This window comes from Puma concolor, chromosome A1 (assembly GCF_028749965.1).
Source record: "Puma concolor isolate L17-30 chromosome A1, mPumCon1.1.hap2, whole genome shotgun sequence".
Classification (NCBI taxonomy): Eukaryota; Metazoa; Chordata; class Mammalia; order Carnivora; family Felidae; genus Puma; species Puma concolor.
The window spans coordinates 69,767,527-69,791,019 of NC_141667.1; the positions used below are offsets into that span (position 1 = coordinate 69,767,527).

The 23,493-nt window shown below is 35.3% G+C and overlaps 1 protein-coding gene across 4 annotated transcripts in view; it reads left to right on the top strand.

Moving 5' to 3' along the window:
* The window catches only part of TMEM232 (transmembrane protein 232), a 215,870-nt gene that overhangs the window by 46,417 nt on the left and 145,960 nt on the right, over positions 1-23,493 (top strand). For all 4 annotated transcript variants that reach the window (XM_086684934.1, XM_086684990.1, XM_086685049.1 and 1 more), the window contains 3 exons: positions 51-205; positions 12,551-12,674; positions 13,900-14,152. In XM_086684934.1, coding sequence (XP_086541060.1) covers positions 51-205; positions 12,551-12,674; positions 13,900-14,152 — 532 coding nt within the window. The remainder of the gene's footprint in view (positions 1-50; positions 206-12,550; positions 12,675-13,899; positions 14,153-23,493) is intronic.

The window sequence follows — 23,493 nt, forward strand, 5'->3', positions numbered from 1 at the left end:
TTCAAGTCAAATAACTCTTTTCCAGATATATTTTTATATTTTAATTCTAGGAACATTTGCCAGTTAATCAGGGAGGACACGAAGTTAACCACCTGCTCTGGCACTGTGTGGCTGCCTGGTCATGTGTTCAGAAGAATAGTCCTCGGTTGAATAAGGTGCTCGAACATCTCATCTTTCATAAAATGCAACTTCAAAAGAAATGCTGGTAAGAGGGATTCTATAAATCCAAAGTAATTCATGGAGAAACCTTTGTGTTTAAATGTTAAATAGCCTTTGTACTTAAATGTTAATCACACCTTAGTTGACTATGAAAAAAATTTATGATCTCTATTCCAAAATGCTAGGGCAATTTATATATTTTGTATTAGTTCATTTCATCAATAAATTGTTCCTATCTTTCATTTTTTTTGCTAATCTGCATGCATGCATTGCATAATTTATCTTTATCAAATGAAATTTGTTATTGATAAAGAGTGCGTCCCCACATTTAAAACATCCTTTATTTTTTGAGTTGTTAAACAACAGCAGTGAGGCACAGTTTATTATTCTTGGAGGAAATATACTGAAATTCTGTTACTTTATGCCTTACTTGTAAAGTATAACAAAAATAAATCTTGACTGATAAGTGTTAATTTCCTCCTGTACATATATTAATTTGAGAAGGAAAAAGAAGTCGTAAATTACTACCAAAGAGGACATGGGTTCAATGGAAGAAAGAAGAATTTTAAAGGAGTATTTCTGAGACAAGTGATCAGAGATTTCCCTTTTCAATATTTGAGGACAGAGTTTTGAATTCCTCTTCCATTGCTATTGGAATAATAGTAATAGTAATATAATAATAATAATAATAATAATAATAATAATAATAATAATAAATGTCATGCCGTAACAAGTTGCAAATTCAATTGTCATATATTTTTCTTAAAATTAGTTCCTGTTTTTATGTCTCTGGCTTCCAGCTCTATACCAAAGGTCTTTGTATATGTAAATTATAAGAATCTGGAAGATTCCTTGTGAAGGAAAGGTGTTTTCCTAGTTTCATTTGGAAGTTTCTGGGATCCTAGATCAAGTAAAGATTTCTGGAGGATGGCTTAGATTTTGTTTAATTTCCTAGAAATAGCCTAGTGCAGAAGACATTTCATCAAGAACTTGTTCTGTTTTGTCCTGTAATGGGAGAAATCTATTCAGTATTGCAGTTAACAAAGATTGTGATTCCTTCATGTTTTAAACCTAAGGATAATATCTTTAAATAGGAAAATTACAATGTAAATAGAATGTAAGTATTCAATAAGTATATATTAATATAGAGCTGATAAATACAACAAAAATTAGAGATTCTCACTGGTATAAAGTAAGTTATGCTGAAAGCCATGGTGATTTTTTTCAGACCACTCTTACTATAGGAAATAAATTGTTAGGGATTCAAATACACACTTTAGTTTTCAAAAGGGGCTAGAACTACGTTAGCTCTTGGAAGACTCTAATAATTACCAAATAAGTATGGTATTCTATACCATAATATGGTATTCTAATAATTACCAAATAAGCAAGTTTAAATAAATATTGAGATAATAGAAGTGGCTAGTTAAGAGTAGCTAATTCTAAAGTCAGGGAATTGTTTCTTTACCCAATTTTCAGTTTTACTGTACTGCATCAACATCGATTTAATTTGTTTATGATTTGTCTTGTTAAACAAACAAACACACCACGGGCCCCAAATGGTGCACTTAGACTGAGTTCCCAAACTGGTGCATAATACATAATCTAAGTGAAGTTTTAGCTACTCCTGGAAATGTAGTCTTAAAAAGGTCAGCTAGGAATTTTTCAATCTGCACCAATGAGTCTGCTACTTAGGCCCTCTCCATTCCCCTAAAAACATGAGATAATCAGCATAATAAGACACTTTGCTTTTCTCCCTAGAATGCCATCTTTTTCTTTTGCTAATAATGACCCTCCTTCTATAAAACTCTTCTAACTCCTTGAAGCTCCCCTCTACTTGCTAGATGGGGTGCTTCATGATTCATGAATCATTTAATAAGCCAATTAGACCTTCAAATTTACTTGCTTGCATTTTGTTATTTAACAGTCTTTAAGATAGTTTTTTCCTAAGTTTATTAATTTATTTTGTTGGGGAGGGGCAGAGAGTGGGAGAGAGGGAGAATCCTAAGCATATTCCACACTGCCAGTGCAGAGTCCCACCCGGCCGAACCTACAAACTACAAGATCACGTCCCAAGCCAAAATGGCGAGTCAGACACTCAACTGACCGAGTCACCCACGAACCTTGGTAGTTATTTTTTTATACTTAGTATTTTACAGATTTGGGGGCATTGGAGATCATACAGAACGATTCTTACTTTACAGATGGAGAAAGCAAGGCCATGTTTATTAAACTTACTCGTCACTGGAATGACATTTTTAGGGCCCCAGTATAGCACGCTTCGTTCTGACTGCATGAGGGAGATAACTGTTCTGAAGCATCTTGTCACTGAAGATGCTTGTCCTGACTTCTCCTTTTCTGGGAAGACATGGTGAAGATCAAGTGAAGGCGGGGATGGCAGTGTTTAGATAATAAGGAATGACCAGAGGGGTAAATTGAAAAAAATGATAAACATAGTAACTGCTTAAAATCAAAAGGAAAAGATAACTGCTTTAAAAAACACTGGCAAATAATTTTGATTCTATTTCTTATGTTTACTGGTTTTTTAAAAGAGGTTTCAATGTTTTTTTTTAAAGTGATGACTCTAGTAAACAATAATCCATTTACATTAAAATATTAATTTTTAATTTTTTAATATTTATTTATTTTTGAGAGACACAGAGCACATGTGGGGGAGGGGCAGAGAGAGAGGGAGAGAGAGAATCTGAAGCAGGCTCTAGGCTCTGAGCCCCTAAAAGATTAATTTTTAAGTTAGTTAGCAGTTTGATTAACTTCTGTTAGTCAAATTTTCTGTTGTAATGATAACACTCATTATGGCAAATATTAAAGAATTAATTTTTCTTCTTACAAAATATTTATTTATGTAATAGCCTACAAAGCTATCAAGAAGTCATTATTCCAGATAAGACAAAACAAACTGTGATGTAATTATCAAAATCAAAGCAGAAATGCCTTCCATTTCTAGGGAAAATTGAGTGTTTGTCTTACATACTCCTAAGATTGGGTACATGTAAAAAATTAAGAAAATGAACAATGCATTTAGAATGAAATACAAATATTGAGGCATCAGGCCTTGATAGTAAATTAAGACATTGTCATGATTTGCTGGACCAGGTAGCCTTGGAATTTTGACACTTGGTGGAAGATAAATTTGGTTTCGCACTTGAAATTTAATGCCAAGTGACTATTAAGAGGAGTAACCTGAAAAATTTTGTTTGCCGCACATATCAGTAAAGTCACCATAATGATGAATCAATGTTCAGGGATTTAAAATGCAGAAAGGAGACCATTCAACTGAATGATCAGAAGAAATTTGATTAATAGTGGCAAAAATTTCTTGTGCCCATACAAGTGAGTGGTTCTCATCTGCCCATTTCTGATGCTATCCATCAGTAAATAATTCATCATTGTAGATCCCTGCCTTGCTTCTTATAGCCCCCTTTATAAAGATCATACAATAGAAAAGGAAAGAAATTGACACAAGTGGTTTCGGCTGAGCCTAAAAAAGAGCAGGCCTGGAATCCATGAAAAGACTCAGGGAAGGCATCGCAGAATTAGAGTAACCTCTTTGCTCACTAAGGGACAGGGAAAAAAAAAAAAAGAAAAAAAAAACAAGGTGAAGAAATGCACTAAAGACAATAAATTATAAAACAGGGTGAAGAAGCAGAGAAAAAGAGACTACATGAACCCCTCCTAGCTGTCATGCAGCAGCCTTTATCTGGGAAGTTGAGCTGCCCTGAACTGCAGATAAGCAGTTTGCTGTAAGGCAGATTTCCATTTAATGTGGTTAAATTTTATATGATGCTTTATACTCTCAATGCTCCACCCTGCGGTTTGGCCTTTTATAAACTGCCCCATTTGCTCTGGGAAGATAGCTCAAGCCAGTGCAAAAGGCTTTCTAATCTAACATGAAAATAATGAATTGTGTTTATAATTGAATTATTAGCCAATGAAGACTGCTGAGAAATGCAGTATGGCATTTCAGTGGAGCAGTATAACATATAAAATTATATCTCCCAAAGCAAAATAGCTGATTTAATGCACTCCATGAATGTATTCCAAAAAAGCTTGACAATTTAAAATTATATAGATAGGGCAAGTGTTTTCCAGAGGTATAGTATTTGTGTTTGCATTGAAATGAATCAGACAAAATCAACTTCTTTGTATAGGCTGTAAGGCCTTTATTTCTGTCGAGATCACTGATATCCCCATTGCCTATCTCCTGAACCCCAGCAATTATAATGTTCATGGGACAGTCTGACCCAAACCATTCAAAGAAGTTTTTGTCGATAGTCCTCTGCCTTCTTTATGAGCTGAGATGGCAGTGTAGGTCCTCACTCTTCAAATTCATATCCTGGATTTTTAAATTCATCCTTTGATCCTCTGGGCTAAGTTTAACCATTTAGTATACATCAAGGGTATATGTGTAATTATGCTTTGCTAAGTTATGGTGCAGTAAGAAAACATTCAACCTCAAATCAGAAGACCTGAGTTTTAATCCTGTCTCTTGCTACCTGTCTAATTTTGAATGAGTCATTTAACCCCTACGAACAGAGTCTGGTTAACAGATAAATAGAGACAGTAGCCATCTCAGAGAGGTTTTAAGAGATTTAAATAAGTAATGAGAACACTTTTTTATACTTTGATTCTCCCCTAATACTTCATACCCTACTAGTTTATTTATTTTATTTTATTTTATTTTTTTTAATTTTTTTTTTCAACGTTTATTTATTTTTGGGACAGAGAGAGACAGAGCATGAACGGGGGAGGGGCAGAGAGAGAGGGAGACACAGAATCGGAAACAGGCTCCAGGCTCTGAGCCATCAGCCCAGAGCCCGACGCGGGGCTCGAACTCACGGACCGCGAGATCGTGACCTGGCTGAAGTCGGACGCTTAACCGGCTGCGCCACCCAGGCGCCCCGATGCCCTACTAGTTTAGATCGGAATTATTTTTTTCCTAGAGAGGCTCCTGCCCGCTGAATTTTGATCTTAATACATGACACGTGTCCTCTCCTCAACTTAACCAAATTAGACACCCTAACTGCTACATTTCAGAACTGTTCTGCTCTCTACCTGCTCTGTCACAACCTTGGTTTAGGCCCATATTGTCTCATGACTCTTGTAGCTTTTTAACTGGTCTCTTTGCCTTAAGTTTTCCCATCAATAATTTGTCATACTCTGCTGCCAGCGCTACAACCTAAATGGGATTAGACCACTCTCCGGCTTAAAATTATTTAACAACAACCATCTTTTAGGTCACAGGGTCGCATCAGGGTCTTATAACTTGCCATGATTAGAAAAAAACAAGAAGAGCAAAAACAAAGACTGAAAGATCCTGCTGCTGGGATTAATCACCACCAATGAACCAAACAGATGATGTGCCTGATAGGACTGGAGGGGGTTGACAGTCAGTGACCCACCTGCCTTTGCCTTCTCTGGTGAAGCTGCATTCCTGGCTTGTCTAACACGCCAGCCCTTCATTCTTTCCCACTGTCATCCTGGAGCTCTGAGAATGAAGCTCTGTAAGCAAGAGAAAGAACTCTTTTAGCAGACATGCTAAAGACTAGATTTACATGTCCATCTTTTCTAAGTAGTATCAAAAATCAGACAATGGCAAGAGACATGCATTCTTCAAATTAGTTTTCGTAAATGGTCAAAACCAAGAATGAAATCCTGATTGCCCTCTTCTCCATTGCAGTGAAGATTGAGACGAATTTATTTACTTTAACCCTACCTTCCTAGACTGTTAATATAATCTGGAGTTTCTGATAACATTAAGGCTAAGTCACTCTTTAAAATGTTCTAGTCCCTCCTTATAGAATGAGTTTTATATCTATATTTAATTTTAAGGTGATATTTATGATATTGTTTTGACTTATTACACTTTATTTTTCCCACCTACTATCAGCCACTTACCACTACAATTTCTCCTTCTTAAGCTGTTAAATAATATTTAAATAAATAAATAAATATATTTTTTTTTCTTTTAATTTTTTTTTTTTCAACGTTTATTTATTTTTGGGACAGAGAGAGACAGAGCATGAACGGGGGAGGAGCAGAGAGAGAGGGAGACAACAGAATCGGAAACAGGCTCCAGGCTCTGAGCCATCAGCCCAGAGCCTGATGCGGGGCTCGAACTCCCGGACCGCGAGATTGTGACCTGGCTGAAGTCGGACGCTTAACCGACTGCACCACCCAGGCGCCCCAATAAATAAATATTTAAATAAATAAATATTTGGTTGGTTTGAGTATATTCTAGGTAGGAACATAGGTTATATCTCTTGCATTAGGTGAGCCCTTGATTGTATACAACTCTAGGCTGATTATAACATTTGTTACCATTCATTTCCCCCTAAAAAGTGGAACATACATTTTGTCTGGAAATAGACTTCTGTGCTCACAGTTTTGTTTTGTTTTTTCCTAATTCTCACTTTAAATCACTAAATGTTGCTATGCCATTTCCTAACTTATAGCTGTGATTAGATGTTCAAAGCCAGTCTGCTTCTTTTATCTTTTTTATTTTCAATCCAGAACTTTTAGGAACATCTTTGTGATTGGGTAGCCAGGATATAAAAGGCATCCTCTCTTATTTCCCTGGCCATCTTCTGAAGGTGTAAAGGCGAATCCTTCACTTCACTTAGAGAAAAGTCCTGCTATGTGAAGCTTTGCACAAATGCTGTGGTGACAGGTCTATATATCTTGAAGGCCTTCCATTGATTATTCATTGTTCACATGCTCAATGCACAGCTCCTGCCTGTCTGTGCTTAGATTATACATTATGTTAGGGTGGAAAACCCATATATGCCTCACTAAATTTTAGATTTAATTTTTGGCTTCTTGGCATTGGAAAGGTTTTCCTTCATCTGGATTCCATTTTCTTCATAACTTTAAAATCTTTAAAGTTCCTTTATTTTTTTTCCTTTCTGTAGTACTACAGATTTCCCCCGTAGATTTAGTTTCTTTGGTTGTTTCAGTGGGAATTAGATACTCTGGGTCTCAATTTGCCAGCTTTAAATGCAGTTGACTTCCTCTAAATTATGTAAGAATTTTCCAACTTTTCTCCTTCCAACCAACTTTTACAGTTAGCCTCCTCATCATGGATTTGAATTTTACATTTGTATTTTAATTTCTTTGCAATCTCTTGCTTTCTTACTCTATTACCTTTCATCTCAGTATCAAGGCTTTTCGTGGTCTTTTCTTCTTCCTTGGCTTTTTTTTTTCTAAATTTTTTTTTTTCAACGTTTATTTATTTTTGGGACAGAGAGAGACAGAGCATGAATGGGGGAGGGGCAGAGAGAGAGGGAGACACAGAATCGGAAACAGGCTCCAGGCTCTGAGCCATCAGCCCAGAGCCTGACGCGGGGCTCGAACTCACGGACCGCGAGATCGTGACCTGGCTGAAGTCGGACGCTTAACCGACTGCGCCACCCAGGCGCCCCCTTTTTTTTTTTTTTCTAAAATTTTTTTTTTCAACGTTTATTTATTTTTGGGACAGAGAGAGACAGAGCATGAACGGGGGAGGGGCAGAGAGAGAGGGAGGCACAGAATCGGAAACAAGCTCCAGGCTCTGAGCCATCAGCCCAGAGCCTGACGCGGGGACCTTGGCTTTATTAAAGATACTTAAGAGTCTTATAAGAATAACTTCTGGTCCCTCTAAGAAATCATTTTCAGAGATGTGATCCTGAGTATTTGGACTTTAAGCCTCTCTGAGTATTTCTCTTTAAGCCCTTGCTTTAATATATTTTTCATCCGTCTCAGGTAGGATCCCCTTCTCTTTTCTATTTTTACCTACCTTATTATCTAGGAGAAATCTACAAAAACTTGTTATTTTAAATGAAGAGGTTTGTCTTCACAGGATCCATAGCAGAGATGTTAGATGCTACAACGCTCAATGTGCACTATCATCAGGGACCTTCCTGTGTTCCTCTTCCTCTTTGATGTTTTCCCTTTGGGGAGAAAACGCCCTCCAGTGTTCCTGGCATAGGGTTCCTCCTCTCTCCTGCTCCCCACCCCCACACACATTCCCTCCTCTTTCCTACACACATATTGTCACGAGCATGGTTTTCTACCCTTCTTGGCATCTAGAAATTTCCATCTCTGAGTAAGTATAGAGAAATGCTGATGAAGCACAGAAATAATACTCTGGCTCCTTTAAAAAAAAAAAAAAAACCCAAAAAACAGTACTCCCAAAGTAAGGGACTGGCTTTACTTTTTCTGAACTATGACAAACACTGTGGATGGTAGAGATGTCTTTTTTCCCCCTTTTATTCCTTTTAACTTTCTTTGAGGAACCAAGGCTGCTATGTTTCATGAAGCAGCATGTGTGCACTCCTTATTGCTATTCCTAATCCAGCTCCATCAATTTTATGGTTTGTGGAAATTCCCTATAAAGTTGCTGCTCTTGGTGACTTTTCTTTAACTCTTAGTCTTTCATTTTTAGGGTCATGTGGATTTTTGACGTTGTCAGTGTTTTCCTAGGTATCTATTGAAAGGTTGAAAGAGCCCTGTGTAAGGGTCGTGACTTGGAGACATTTTATTTTTTAAAAAGTTTATTTGTTTATTTTGAGAGAGAGAGAAAGAGAGCATGCGAGCGGAGGATGGGCAGACAGAGAAGGAGAATTCCAGCAGTCTCCTCCCTGTCAGTACAGAGCCTGATGCGGGTCTCAGTCTCACCAACCATGAGATCATGACCTGAGCTGAAACCAAGAGTCAGACACTCAACTGACTGAGCCTCCAAGGCACCCCATGACTTGGAGACATTTTAGTTCCATCTTTTAAAAGTGCAGTTTGATCACTGAAGAAATCTATATAAAGGAGTAAGGAGAATCTAGGAAAACAGTCTTGAATGCTGATGTTCCTAACCTTTTTATAAGGTTGTATGTAAATAGCTAGGTAGCTTTTTACGAAGCCTCCTGTTATTGTATTTTAGCTGATTTATTTATCATCTATCGGTCTATTTACCTATCTATATTTGTTTATTATATTTTAGCTGATCTATATTAGTGTAGAAGGGATGCTGGGCTGGAGTAAGGCTAGCTGAAGTTCAGGCCAGATCTGGTACTATTTCCCTGTATACAGTGATTCACATTAATTTTAAAAGTGAAAAAAAAAAATTGGGGCGCCTGAGTGGCTCAGTCGGTTAAGCATCCGACCTCGGCCATGATCTTGCAGTTCACGAGTTCGAGGCCCATGTTGGGCTCTGTGCTGACAGCTCAGAGCCTGGAGCCCGCTTTGGATTCTGTGTCTCCCTCTCTCTTTGCCCATCTCCCACTCATACTGTCTCTCTCTGTGTCAAAAATTAGTAAAACAGTAAAAAAAAGTGAAAAAAATTAAAAAGTAAAATGAATCAAGTAACTTATTTTAGACAAGCCAGTAAACCTCTGCATCAGTTTCTTTATTTATAAAGTTAGGGGGAAATCTATAATATTTATAAATTACTTTATACATGTTTAATTTCACAACATTGTAAAACCAAGTTATTCTACTAATAATTGAGACCTGGTGAGTTCATAAAGAAGCTAGGGCAAAATTTCTGACCTAATCAACCTTGAATTCAATGTACATTGATTTTCAGTTTTGATTTTTAACAAACTCCCTATTTGTAAGTAAGTATTGGTGTTTCTATCCCATTTTTGGCAGAGGCATTTTCACTTAAAGAAAATTTTGCAATCAGCATTTATTGAAAATAGTGTGCTTGTGTTGAAGCATTTTTCTACCATAGGTGGCTGACACTGATGGATCTTTTTTCATCCATATTTTAGTGAGTGCCCTAGGTTAGTTATGATTTTCCAGACTTCAAAGAGAGCAGACAAACCAAAATATTGGGACTGTGAGGTATGTTCAGGGACAAAGACATTTTGTCAACTCTGTGATTATGCTTTGCTTGACCTTTTTGTGAAGTGGGGTGAGGAGTACTCTGAGAATGACTCACTGGTCGTTCACCTCAGAGGGCATCTGGGCCTTAGTCACTCTAGGACTTCACAGAGAAAAGGTATCAAACTCATATCCTTTGACTTTGAAGGAATAGTCTTTTTGTAATTCGATTTAGGTCAGCATTTCGAACCTGGCCATTTTACATGGAGTATTTTATTTAAATTTCACAATAGTCTCTGAAATGTAGGTTTTGCTATCTATGTTATAGATGAGGAGATACCTCCCTAAGACTAAAGGAGAGTATGCAAATTGCCCTATGTCATATACTTAATTAGTGGTAAAGATTCCATCTATAATTTTTCTGACTCCAAGTTCATGCTTGTAAACATCATGTTGAGTCTATCAGTTAGGATTCAGTTCTTCTGCATGTTAACAGTAACCTAACTACAATTGCATTACTAAATAGAGCTTTAATTACTGCACATAACAAGCAGTACACCATTAATATGCAGATACTTAAGAAAATCAAGCTCCTTCTAGCTTCCTTTTCTTCCATTGTTTGTATTGGACTTTCATCCTCATTGTTGCAAGACAGCTGCTCAACCTTCTGGTGTCATGTATGTATTCCAAGCAGGAGGGAAAGGATGAGCAAAGGAGAAAAAAAAAAAATCACCTGCTATCTAAATTTAATCTTCTTCTTCTTCTTTTAAAAAATTTTTAATGTTTATTTATTTTTGAAGGAGAGAGAGACAGAGTGTGAGCAGGGGAGGGGCAGAAGAGTGGGGGACACAGAATCCAAAGCAGGCTCCAGGCTCAGAGCTGTCAGCACAGAGCCCAATGCGGGGCTCGAACCCATAAGCTGTGAGATCATGACCTGAGCTGAAGTCAGATGCCCAAACTGACTGAGCTACCCAGGTGCCCCTATCTTTTTCTTCAGCAGAAAAATAATAGCTTACCTGGAAGCCTTTCATAATACACTTCCATTTGTATCTCATTTAGCCTTAAATCTACATTTATGGCTATTCCAAGCTTCAAGAGAATGTGGGGATTCATATTTTAAGTCAAAATTTATTAAAATATAATTTACATACAGTAACACTCACACATTTTATGTATACAGATCTATGGCTTTTGATCAAATACATACACCTGTGCATTCACAATCACGATTATAGAATATTTCCATTTTGAGGAGCAGTGTTAACTGAGCATTTTGCCATCTTGAACAAAACTGAGGTTTAGTTCTGAAAAGAAGGAACAGACAATATTAGGTAGGCAGCATTGTCATACTAAGGTTAAATTTTTCATTGAGGAAAAATTGACATATAATGTTGTATTAGTGTCAGGTGTACAACATAATGATTCAGTGTTTGTGTATGTTGTCAAATGATCACCACAATGTCTAGTTTCTGTGTACTTAAATAATGGTTTGGAACAGCAGTAGAGGAATACCCATAAGTGAAAGAAGACTGTAGTTATCATTAACCTAGCTTGAAACAGGAACTTGGGTAAATCTCCAGATCTATTTATGTCTCAATTTTCTAATATTTAAAAGAAAAGCTTTCAAAAAGATCTTGAATGTATCAAAAAGTGGGGTTCAATGAGTGAGATAATTTATGTGAAAGCATACTGAGATCTGTAAAGCTCTATCCAAATATAAAGAATTGTCTTTTCGCCCACGATTAGAGGTGTTTCCTTTTATAATGATGATGAACTTGACTTACTGGCCTGAAATATCACAGTTGTGAAATTCAAATGTAATTGTAAAATATACTAACTCTTTAATTTATCAGTGGCTTAGGAATCAAGACAATATGCAGCTCTAGGTAGAGTCAATTTCACATTTTCATTCTTACCAGTTCTCTTTCCAACTATATCTTTTTCAATTGGGTAAAAATAGCACTAAATGTATAATTTCCTGAACCTATCAAGTATATGTACATTTATAACTAATAAATTGTTGTGTGACTTTTTAGTTATTATTTAATATTTTAAAGATAAATCTTGACAGTCTTCTAATCAAACTGAAATATAGATTTTGAGAAATTATACTTTTTGTAAAATCAAATAATCTGAACTGTTGGAGTGTTTAGGAAGACCATTTTTAAATTTGTTCTCTTTTTGTTTTAGAGGAAAACACTTTTTAAATTCACCTCTTGGAATCAGGTGTAAAAAGTTAAAAATCAAAATCTATTATGACACTTGGGGGATACTCTAGAATCAGACCTCTTGATTGCTTGTTATGCAGGATCTATGAAGAAATGTGATCTTTTGTAGTATTTATTACTCTCAGAGTTTTGACATAACACTCCTCTGAATGTGAATATCTTTCAAAATGTGGCTCTTTCCTATAGACTTTAATCATGACTAGTGTCAACCAATACTGGCCTTTATTAAAAGTAAATGTATCTGATAACCTGGGATACTCATTATCTCTGGCCAATTACTCTCTTCATTAAAAAATTGTTTATTATTATTTTAATTAAGGTCTTTGTTGTTTTGTTCACCAAATTCCTAGGTTGGATTCAACACTGGCTTTGCTGGTCCTTGGGGAGGCTGCCAAATTAAACATGGCCTGCTTGAAAGCTTTAATGGAATTAATGAGAGATTTTCTTTTAAGCATTATGTCTGTTCAAAATCAGGTAACAGTATGTTGTTGATTTATGTGTGCTAAAAGACCTGAAGAAAAACAAATTTTATTTTTGTCACTATTTAAATTGAATATAATATTAGGGGTTATAATGAGCATAAATTTTTAACAAAATTTTTAATTAAATATAAAAGTAAATGCACATTTACCATATATCCCACTATGGATAGGTAGACAGATGGGTATAGTTAAAGATGTAGAGGTACGGAAATAGATTACACACACACACACACACACACACACGAGAGGGACTTTATTTTTTTTAATTTTTATGTATTTTGAGAGAGAGAGAGATTGAACATGGGGGAGAGGCGAGAGAGTGGGGAGAGAAAAAGAATCTCAAGTAGACTCCACGCTCAGTGCAGAACCCAATACTGGGCTTGATCTCATGACTGTGAGATCATGACGTGCGCCGAAATCAAGAGTCAGACACTCAACTGACTGAGCCACCCAGGCTTCCTTACATGAGAGGAACTTTAAATTGTATTAACAAACTTGAGAACATATAGTCATACATGGTTTAGTTTCCTTTTTTAGAAAATTTAAAGTATATTACAAAAAACACTTTTTATTGTAATTACATATTGTTAAAACTTACATTTTAGTCTGCATGAGATAACTTAACAATTTCTTCATTGTTGAACAGTGAGTTTGTTTCTAATTATTCACAGTTAATTGCAAACAATATTGAACTGGTAAATCTCATGAATAAAATCTTTATCTGTGTTTATGACTATTTCTTCAGAATAGATTCATAAATTACTGAGTGATAGACTATGAACTTTCTTTTAATAATCTCAGAAAAGATGTTCAAATTCCTCTCCAGAAGATATAACTGTCTTGCTTTCCTATGAAAAATGTATAAAGTGCCACACATAAGAACTGAGCTTTATATAAAAATATATTCTTTTATAATATGATATGGAAAATGCTATCTCAGGGGATTAATTTACATTCTATTGATTACCAAGGAAATTGAAAAGTTGTTCTTTATAAACTTTTTAGATATTTGTAGTTTTTATTCCTTGAAGTAGATTTTATGCAATCTACCCACAGAAAACCTGTTTTTCAATTGAGTACATTTTAGAAATATTAGTTGGTGATGGTCTTTAACAGCTCTGTAAAATTTGAAGATATTTCTTACCATGAGTACAGTATGTAGTTTTAATTATGACAGAGCGTATCTTGATTATCTAATAACTATTTTCTCATTTTAGGAAGAAAGCTGCAAGGTAGATGATGTTTCCTGGGCCTGGAATGTCATCTACATATACACAACAATTCTTGCAGAAATTTGCTTGTATGCAGCCACTTCTAATTTGCGAAAAACTGCTTTTATTGGTTTCTGTGTCTGTACAAGATCACAAGAAGACATTTTACTCATGGATAAATCAGAAGAACCACCTAAATGGAAGGAAGCAAGTATTTTAGGTCTTTTGGACTATTTCTCTTCAAAAATGTCAGATAATTGTAAGTAAATTATTTCTCAACTTGTTGAGAAGCACTTCTTAAATGTCTCTATCTGCATATAGCAATAAGTATTTTATATTTTATTTTATTTTATTTTATTTTATATTTTTACAATATAGTGTTTTATTAGTTTCAGGTATATAATATAATGATTCAACAATTCCATACATCACCCAGTGCTTATCACAAGTGTGCCCCTTAATCTCCATCACCTATTTAATTCACCCTCACAACAATCTCCCTTCTGGTAACCATCAGTTTGATCTCTATACTGAGAGTCTGTTTTGTGGGTTTTTTTTTCTCTCTCTCCCTTTTTCCTTTGCTCGTTTTTTTGTTTTTTTTTTTTTTTTGTTTGTTTGTTTCTTAAATTCCACATGAGTAAAATCATATGCTATTTGTCTTCCTCTGACTTATTTCACTTAGCATTATACACTCTAGCTCCATCCATGTCATTGCAAATGGTAACATTTCATTCTTTCTTATGACGGAATAGGAATAATATGTATATATACCACATATTCTTTATCCATTCATCTATTGATGGACATTTGGCTGCTTCCATAATTTGGCTATTGCAAATAATGCTGCTATAAACATAGCATGTAACCCTTTGAATTAGTGTTTTTATATTTTTTGGGTAAATACCCAGCATTGCAATTATTGGATTGTGTGGTAGTTCTGTTTTTAACTTTTTTTTTAACGTTTATTCATTTTTGAGAGACAGAGAGAGACAGAGGTTGAGTGGGAGAGGGGCAGGGAGAGAGGCAGACACAGAATCCGAAGCAGGCTCCAGGCTCCATGCTGTCAGCACAGAGTCCCAATGTGGGGCTCGAACCCACAAACCACAAGGTCATGACCTGAGCTGAAGTCAGACGCTTAACTGATTGAGCCACCCAGGCACCCAAAATTTTCTTCATCTTTGTCAGAACCAGAGAATGTACACCCTCTGGAAATAAACATTTGATCTCCTCCTCATGTTCATACAGGATTTTTGGCTTTCCTGTATCAGTCATTACCATATGTTCCTTTGCTTTACATGATGGTACAAATGCCTAGTCAACTATTTTTACCATCAAATGATAGGTTTTAAAAACTGTGTTGATGTGATTCATTATACCTTGATTCTTACAGCATCACTGATTGATTTTTCCACATGAGGAAAATGATTTTGTCTGGGTTGTCCTGTATCATTGATAATGATCACCAGTTTTGTAAGACCACAGAAGAAAAAGCTCCAAAAGTAGTATAATCTGTGCAGGCATTGTCAAATGATTACTGGGGAAAATAGGTTTGTCTTTTTTGGAAAGTGACTTAAAGAACCTGGAGCTGTTGCTGTATTTAATTGAAAATGATTTTTTCCCATACTTTTATCTTTCAAGTAAGTAAATTTTTTGTTTAGAGTGAGAGAACTGGTCAGAAGTCACACAGATTTGTATTTTAATTCTATAATTTGTATCTTGGAATCCTACATCAAATTATTTAATTTTTCTGAATGATTACTCGATAATTATGATAAGACTACTATTCATATCATAACACTTTTTATAAGAAAAAAATATAGAAACATATAAATGCGTGGCATAGTACATTGTGCATAGGAAAGGTTCAATAAAGGTTAATAGTTGTTATGGTTGTTAATGTAGTTGTTAATATTATAGTGAGAAAACATCAGTGAGGAGGGATTTTTTTTCCTAACACTTAGTACTATGTACACTTTATATCCTGGGGATGCTGTTTTATTTATATATAAAGATATAAATGACAGTGAAAAATATTTTAAATGGTATATATAATATATAAATAGTCTTTTTACTAATAAGTCAAATCGTGTTATCAAGGCTTTAATAGGAAAAAACCTCAAATCATAGTTGTATAAAGGCAATGTTATAGGACACTAAAATAATAATTTCCTTGAAGATAATTTCCTGGTGATCTCATCTGATATGGGAGCAGAACTTAAAGAATCTAGAAGAATGACTATTAAGCATGTTCCATTTTCATTCTGTGATTTTGTGTCACACAAGCTTTTCATAGAATCAGACATGTAATAAGTCTAGAGTGAGGTCTCTGGCCAGTGATTGAAGTGCTGCCTTTTAGTTGATTGAATAGAAATTTCTATGTATGCTTATAAATACCAATTGTACATTTAACATTTGCCACTGTGGACGTAACTGTGTCCCCCAAAATTCGTATCTTGAAACCATAGCCCACAATGTGACTGTATGTGGAGATGAAATAATGATGGTGGGGCCTGATATGTTTGAATTTGTGTCCTTGTAAGAAAAGACACCAGAGAGCTCACTCTCTCTACTATGGGAGGACACAGTAAGAAAGCAGCCGTCTAAAACCCAGGAAAAGAGCCCTCACCATAAACAGAATCAGCTGGCACCTTGATCTTGGAAATCCTAGCCAAGGATTTGGCTAGAAAAGAAATAAATTTCCCATCTTTAAGACTCTCAGTCCACGGTTTTTTGTTATGGCAGTTCAGTTATGCCTCCCAATGGGTGTTGTGCTGTAGGCAGATCTGAATATGCTCAGGTGCCTGACTAATCCTTATCTGAAACACAAATTTTTGCAACAGAGACTCCATTTTATTTATTTGCTTGTTTGCTTATAAGTTTTTAATTCCACTTAGTTAACATAGTGTTATGTTTGTTTTGGGTGTACAATATAGTGGCAGCATAGTCTCTAGATGAGACAGTTTTGAGCTGGAAAAACATGAGGGAAGGTGATAAAAATTAATTTATTTAAATGCACAGAATTTTTGCTTGATCCCTGTTGAAATTCCAGTTTTGGGAATCATTTGGCCTTGATGGGTCATAAAGGATGATAATAGTTAATTAACATTTATTGAGCTCTTACTATATGTCAGGTATTATTCTAGGCTAATTCATTAATCATTACAACGAGACTCTACTTAGATATTCATATAATCCTCAATTTACAGATGAGAAAACTGAAACATGAAGAGTTTATTTGTCCAAGGAAATATATTTAGGAAACCGTACATCTGGGACTTAACCCAGGCAGTCTGGCTTCAGAGTCCATACTGACTACCTCACTATGCTGAACTAAGTAGGTTAGTTGACCTGCTGAATGAAAAATTTTAAAAATCATCCATTTGCATGTTGAAGAATGTGAAGAAGACGGCTGTGAGAAATTCTGACAGTCATTATCCTACAGCACTGTGTGTAAAAGCATTTTCATAGACTTTGTGTCATGTGTGGTCTTTATTTCTAATCTGAATTCTTAGGACTTGTTCTAAAATTTTGAATCAAAAAATCCTAAAACTGGAGTGTAGGAATCTGTATTATTAAGCCTACAGAAAACCTAACCTATAAATTTAGCTGTTAAACAAGCTGCTAAAATGCTGTCCTAATCATAGAGGAAAATATCTCTCTTACTTGTTATTGCAGACCTTTATGCATCCAATTGGAGGCTATTTATGTCAGGTGATTTATATATAATTTTACAAAGAGGGAAACATAGCTTTGTGTTGTACTGTATATTTTAAACACCATCTTCTGTGCTCCTACTTTGGTTTTCAGAGTGTTAAAATGATAGTTTTTTTTTTTTTTTTAATTCATGTTAGTTAACATATGATAAAATGAGAAGCTTTTAACAAGCCTTGATTATCTGGAATATGTGTTGTGAAATTAACACCTGAAAATGGTGTATTCTGTGAGAAACCTTCAGACACCGATTTAGTGTGTCTTGTCTAAGAAACATAAAATGAATGAAAGAATCAAATATATCATAGAAAAGTAATTCTGTCTCTCTCTGTCCCTTCCCTGCTCGTACTTTCTCTCTCTCTTTCAAAATAAATAAATAGACATTTAAAAAGAAAAGAAAAAAAAGTCAGCAGTGATCTGGAACTCCCTATCTACCAAAGCAGGTCATTCCACTTTTAAACACTGTAAACAATTCATCCTTATATTAAAATGAAATCTATTTTTCTAACTTTGGTTTAGGTTTTGCCTCCTGGAGGCAATAAGAAAAAAAAAGTCTATTGCATTTCCCACATGCAAGCCCTTCAAATATTTGAAGATAATTGCATTGGTTCTCTTTCTCCACCTCTTCACTTTGCCATCATCTCCCATCTCTGCTTACTGCCAAGGTCCTGTGCAAACTTTTCGTAATACATGAAAAACGTATTTCCAATATGGCTTATAATTAGCCTCTTAAGTTTGCTAGGAGGTCATAATGTTGTTAACTTAGAATTTGTAATAATTTATTCCAGTGTATAATATGATGGGAGACCCAAGTATTTTTTCATTCAATGTTGTCTATGAATGAAAGAAAGTAAATATGACATTCTTCTTTTCATTCTTCTGTTGAGAATTATTTTCTTAATCTGGTTATGCAATGATAGTGGTAAATGAAATATAGGTCTCAGTTGTAAAATAACTTTTTATGCTATATTTTGATTCATTTTAACTTGGTTTTGAAAAAACATTAGCACAGAGCAATAATTCCTTTTTAAAAAGCAAATGTAAGTGAATTGGAATCTTAGAAACAATTGAAACTCTTAATGGTACTGTATTAAATCTTCAGCATAACTTTTACCTTGGTGAAGGCTATTCAGAAAAGTATACAGTAACAAGGGTGTATTTATTATACATGGAAAATATTTAACTCCTTTAAAAATCTACATTCATGTTAGTGATAGAATTCAGGCAATCTTCTTAATTCACAACTTTTTGTGTTGACAAATCTAAAATTACCACCGAGTATTTTATATATATATGGAAGTTAACCAAATGTATCTATTTGTCATTTTCTTTTTTAAAAATAATTTTATTGTGGAAAGAGCACTTTACATGAGATCTACCCTCTTAAAAATTTAAATGTACAGTTCATTATTGTTGACTCTGGGTACATTGCTGTACAATAGATTTCTAGAACTTACCTTGTTTTTTTTTAAAAAAATTTTTAAATGTTTATTTATTTTTGAGAGACAGACAGAACATGAGCGGGGGAGGGGCAGAGAGAGAGGGAGACACAGAATCCAAAGCAGGCTCCAGGCTCTGAGCTGTCAGCACGGTGCCCTACACAGGGCTTGAACCCACAAACCGCGAGATCACGATCTGAGCCGAAGCCGGACACTTAGCCGACTGAGCCACCCAGGCGCCCCTAGAACTTACCTTGTTTGATTGAAACTTTATGCCTCTTGGTTAGTAACTCCAATTTCTCCTTTCCCTCACTTTCTGGAAACCGTACTCTTTGATTATAGTCTTCGATTTTATGAATATGACCATTATAGATACCTTATGTAAATGAAACCATGCAATATTTGCCTTTCTGTGAGTGTCCTCTTTCACTCAGCATGATGTTCTCAAGATTCATCCATGCTGTTGCATATGATGGAATTTCCTTCATTTTTAAGGCTTAACAGTATTCCATTGTGAGTGTATACCACATTTTCTTCATCCACTGGCTTTATATTAGTTATGAAATTATAAAAATGAAGAATTATAAAACAGCTATTTAAAAAACTAATATGGAACCACAAAAGGCCTTGAATAGCCAAAGTAATTTTGAAGAAGAAGACCAAAGCAGGAGGCATCACAATCCCAGACTTTAGCCTCTACTACAAAGCTGTAATCATCAAGATAGAACGGTATTGGCACAAAAACAGACACATAGACCAATGGAATAGAATAGAAACCCCAGAACTAGACCCACAAACGTATGGCCAACTAATCTTTGACAAAGCAGGAAAGAACATCCAATGGGAAAAAGACAGTCTCTTTAACAAATGGTGCTGGGAGAACTGCACAGCAACATGCAGAAGGTTGAAAGGTCTCACACCATTCACAAAAATAAACTCAAAATGGATAAAGGACCTGAATGTGAGACAGGAAACCATCAAAAGCCTAGAGGAGAAAGCAGGAAAAGACCTCTCTGACCTCAGCCGTAGCAATCTCTTACTCGACACATCCCCAAAGGCAAGGGAATTAAAAGCAAAAATGAATTACTGGGACCTTATGAAGATAAAAAGCTTCTGCACAGCAAAGGAAACAACCAACAAAACTAAAAGGCAACCCACGGAATGGGAAAAGATATTTGCAAATGACATATCGGACAAAGGGCTAGTATCCAAAATCTATAAAGAGCTCACCAAACTCCACACCCGAAAAACAAATAACCCAGTGAAGAAATGGGCAGAAAACATGAATAGACACTTCTCTAAAGAAGACATCCGGATGGCCAACAGGCACATGAAAACATGCTCAACGTCGCTCCTCATCAGGGAAATACAAATCAAAACCACACTCAGATATCACCTCACACCGGTCAGAGTGGCCAAAATGAACAAATCAGGAAACTATAGATGCTGGAGAGGATGTGGAGAAACGGGAACCCTCTTGCACTGTTGTTGGGAATGCAAATTGGTGCAGCCACTCTGGAAAACAGTGTGGAGGTTCCTCAGAAAATTAAAAATAGACCTACCCTATGACCCAGCAATAGCACTGCTAGGAATTTACCCAAGGGATACAGGAGTACTGATGCATAGGGGCACCTGTACCCCAGTGTTTATAGAAGCACTCTCAACAATGGCCAAATTGTGGAAAGGCCTAAATGTCCATCAACTGATGAATGGATAAAGAAATTGTGGTTTATATACACAATGGAGTACTATGTGGCAATGAGAAAGAATGAAATATGGCCCTTTGTAGCAACGTTGATGGAACTGGAGAGTGTGATGCTAAGTGAAATAAGCCATACAGAGAAAGACAGATACCCTATGTGTTCACTCTTATGTGGATCTTGAGAAACTTAACAGAAACCCATGGGGGAGGGAAAGGAAAAAAAAAAAAAAAGAGGTTAGAGTGGGAGAGAGCCAAAGCATAAGAGACTCTTAAAAACTGAGAACAAACTGAGGGTTGATGGGGGGTGGGAGGGAGGGGAGGGTGGGTGATGGGTATTGAGGAGGGCACCTTTTGGGATGAGCACTGGGTGTTGTATGGAAACCAATTTGACAATAAATTTCATATATTGAAAAAAAAAAACTTTTGCCGTAATCATCTTTTACTTACTGCAGGATAAATTATATTATTTTTAGTGCTCTAGGTAGGATATGTTTGGAGATTTATATTTGATCTATTCTCACATATGCTATCTCTAAGTTTAGTCTATATCTTTATAAAACACAGTTGTATTTTTAAAATGAAGGAAGAATTCAGAAATCATCAATCTGAAGATCTACATGCCCTGCTTTCTTTTGGATGTATTTGTAGGTCTATAACTTATCCTGCTGGGTATATCATTCTTTATTTCTTTCTGTCATCCTTTTAAACAAACTATAGTTTTCAAAAGAGGTATCACTGACCTCACTATTCCTGAAAAGCCCTATGCATCCAAAACAATCTCATACCTTGTTAATATAGGTGACAGGTGCTACTTAATGCACCAAATATCAGTCACTGAAAATTAGTTAACCCCTACTCGGATAAAATTGCCACTTCCATCAGGCTTGTGAGATTAAAAAAAACAGAATATTCAGTTGATATCATGATACTGACAACATGAAATGTACCTGTTTGTTCTTTATTTGCAGGAAAGTATAGAGAATATTATAAATGGCTTAAAGAGCAAATAGATAATCCAGTCCAATTGAATAAGGATATTAGATATTTATTCTCTCTGCCTCTCATGTTTCTATATGCTATCTGTTGTGGAACATATAAGATAAATATATGGAACAGAAAGTCTAATTTACTAACTTTTGCAAGCTTCAACACTAAACCTTTAATCTTCCCTAATACCTAGACTCTTTGCTTATATGTCACCTCATGTTTTTCTGAACTTTCTTTTGTACCTTTCCAGTGGACTTGGTCAAATTATAGCTTGTATTTTTAATAATTGTTTTACATCTCTTTGTTTGTTAGCAGTAGACTTGGCTACATGTAGTAAAAAATACATTAGATTAAACAAAATGAAAATTTATTTTTCTCCCACATAAAATAAATCCAGAAATAGGCAGTCTAAAGTTGGTTTTGGGATTAAGAGGTTCTCAGGGAGGCAGGTTAATTTTCTTTGCTATTCTGAGGGTTTAGAAGGGAATAATAATATCCATTTTCTACTAAGTCTTCTTAATAGAAAGTACACATAGCATTACCGCTGTAAACTCAATGGCTTAAATGTAATCATATGGCCACACCTAAGGAGAGTTTGTTTTGTTTTTTAAGTTAAGTATCAATAAGCCAAGCTAGGGTAGTGATTCATATTACTAAGGAAGAAGGGGAGAATGAATATTGTGAAGAAACTTACAATCTGTGTAAAGCTTCTTTTAGCAAATTTTGTTCTCTCTTAGGTCAGAGAACATATTTTAGGCTTTCATGCCTCATCGTATATTAACTAAAGCATTGACTAAGAGTAGCCTCTAAATAAACAAGTATTGAATATTGAATGGATGAAGAAAAAGACATGGATACTGTATTGAGATCTAATTATGAGATGACATTTTCAATCCAAAATGGTTATTAAACACCATCTTTACCCATTGTATGTGTATAAATGTTTCATTTTTTCTCATTTTTTTTTCCAAAATATTTAGCACAAATTCTTTTCAATCCACAAGAAAGGAGTTGTTTTTGTTTACTCATTATAATGTGAATGTGTATTCGGTGCATCATTCTAGACTAATGACTCATGCAACATCAAAACAATTTAAAAGCAACTTTGGATAAACATGGGTATCATGTGGTTATGGAGAGTAGGATTTCAATCTGTAGTTTGAAGCGGCAATTTTGCTTACTTCTGAATTTGGAGAAGGGAAGAACTGGGGATGAGGCAAGTAAAGATGGTGAGTGCTAAATAAGCATGAATAGTTAATGAAGCTATTATGGAAACCAGCCTATCAGAAATGGATCCTTGGTCCTGGAATCTAAAGTGTAATATACACAGTAATAAAGGCATTGGATTTCAGGATGAATTTGTATTTCTCTTTAAACATTGGACGTTTCTGGTAGCATTTGACAAAACTTTCATGTGAAGAAAATTAATTTGGACATCAGAATATCTTGACTTGCAAAGTAAACACATCCTATCTACTCTTATCTTGAACATTTGGAATTTTAGTTCACTGAAGGTAGGGCTTATTGTGATGATTATGGATTCCTACTTCAAAAATGTCATTAACTTATCTGTAGAAAAATCTCCTTCAATTTCCCCATGAGCACAGGTTTATTTACAGAGAAACTAATGACATTTAACTTTGAGGATATTTTACCACATAGGACCCTTTTATTTTTTATTTTTTTAAAAATGTTACTTAGTTAACATACAGTGCAATATTGGTTTCAGGAGTAGAATTCAGTGATTCATCACTTACGTGT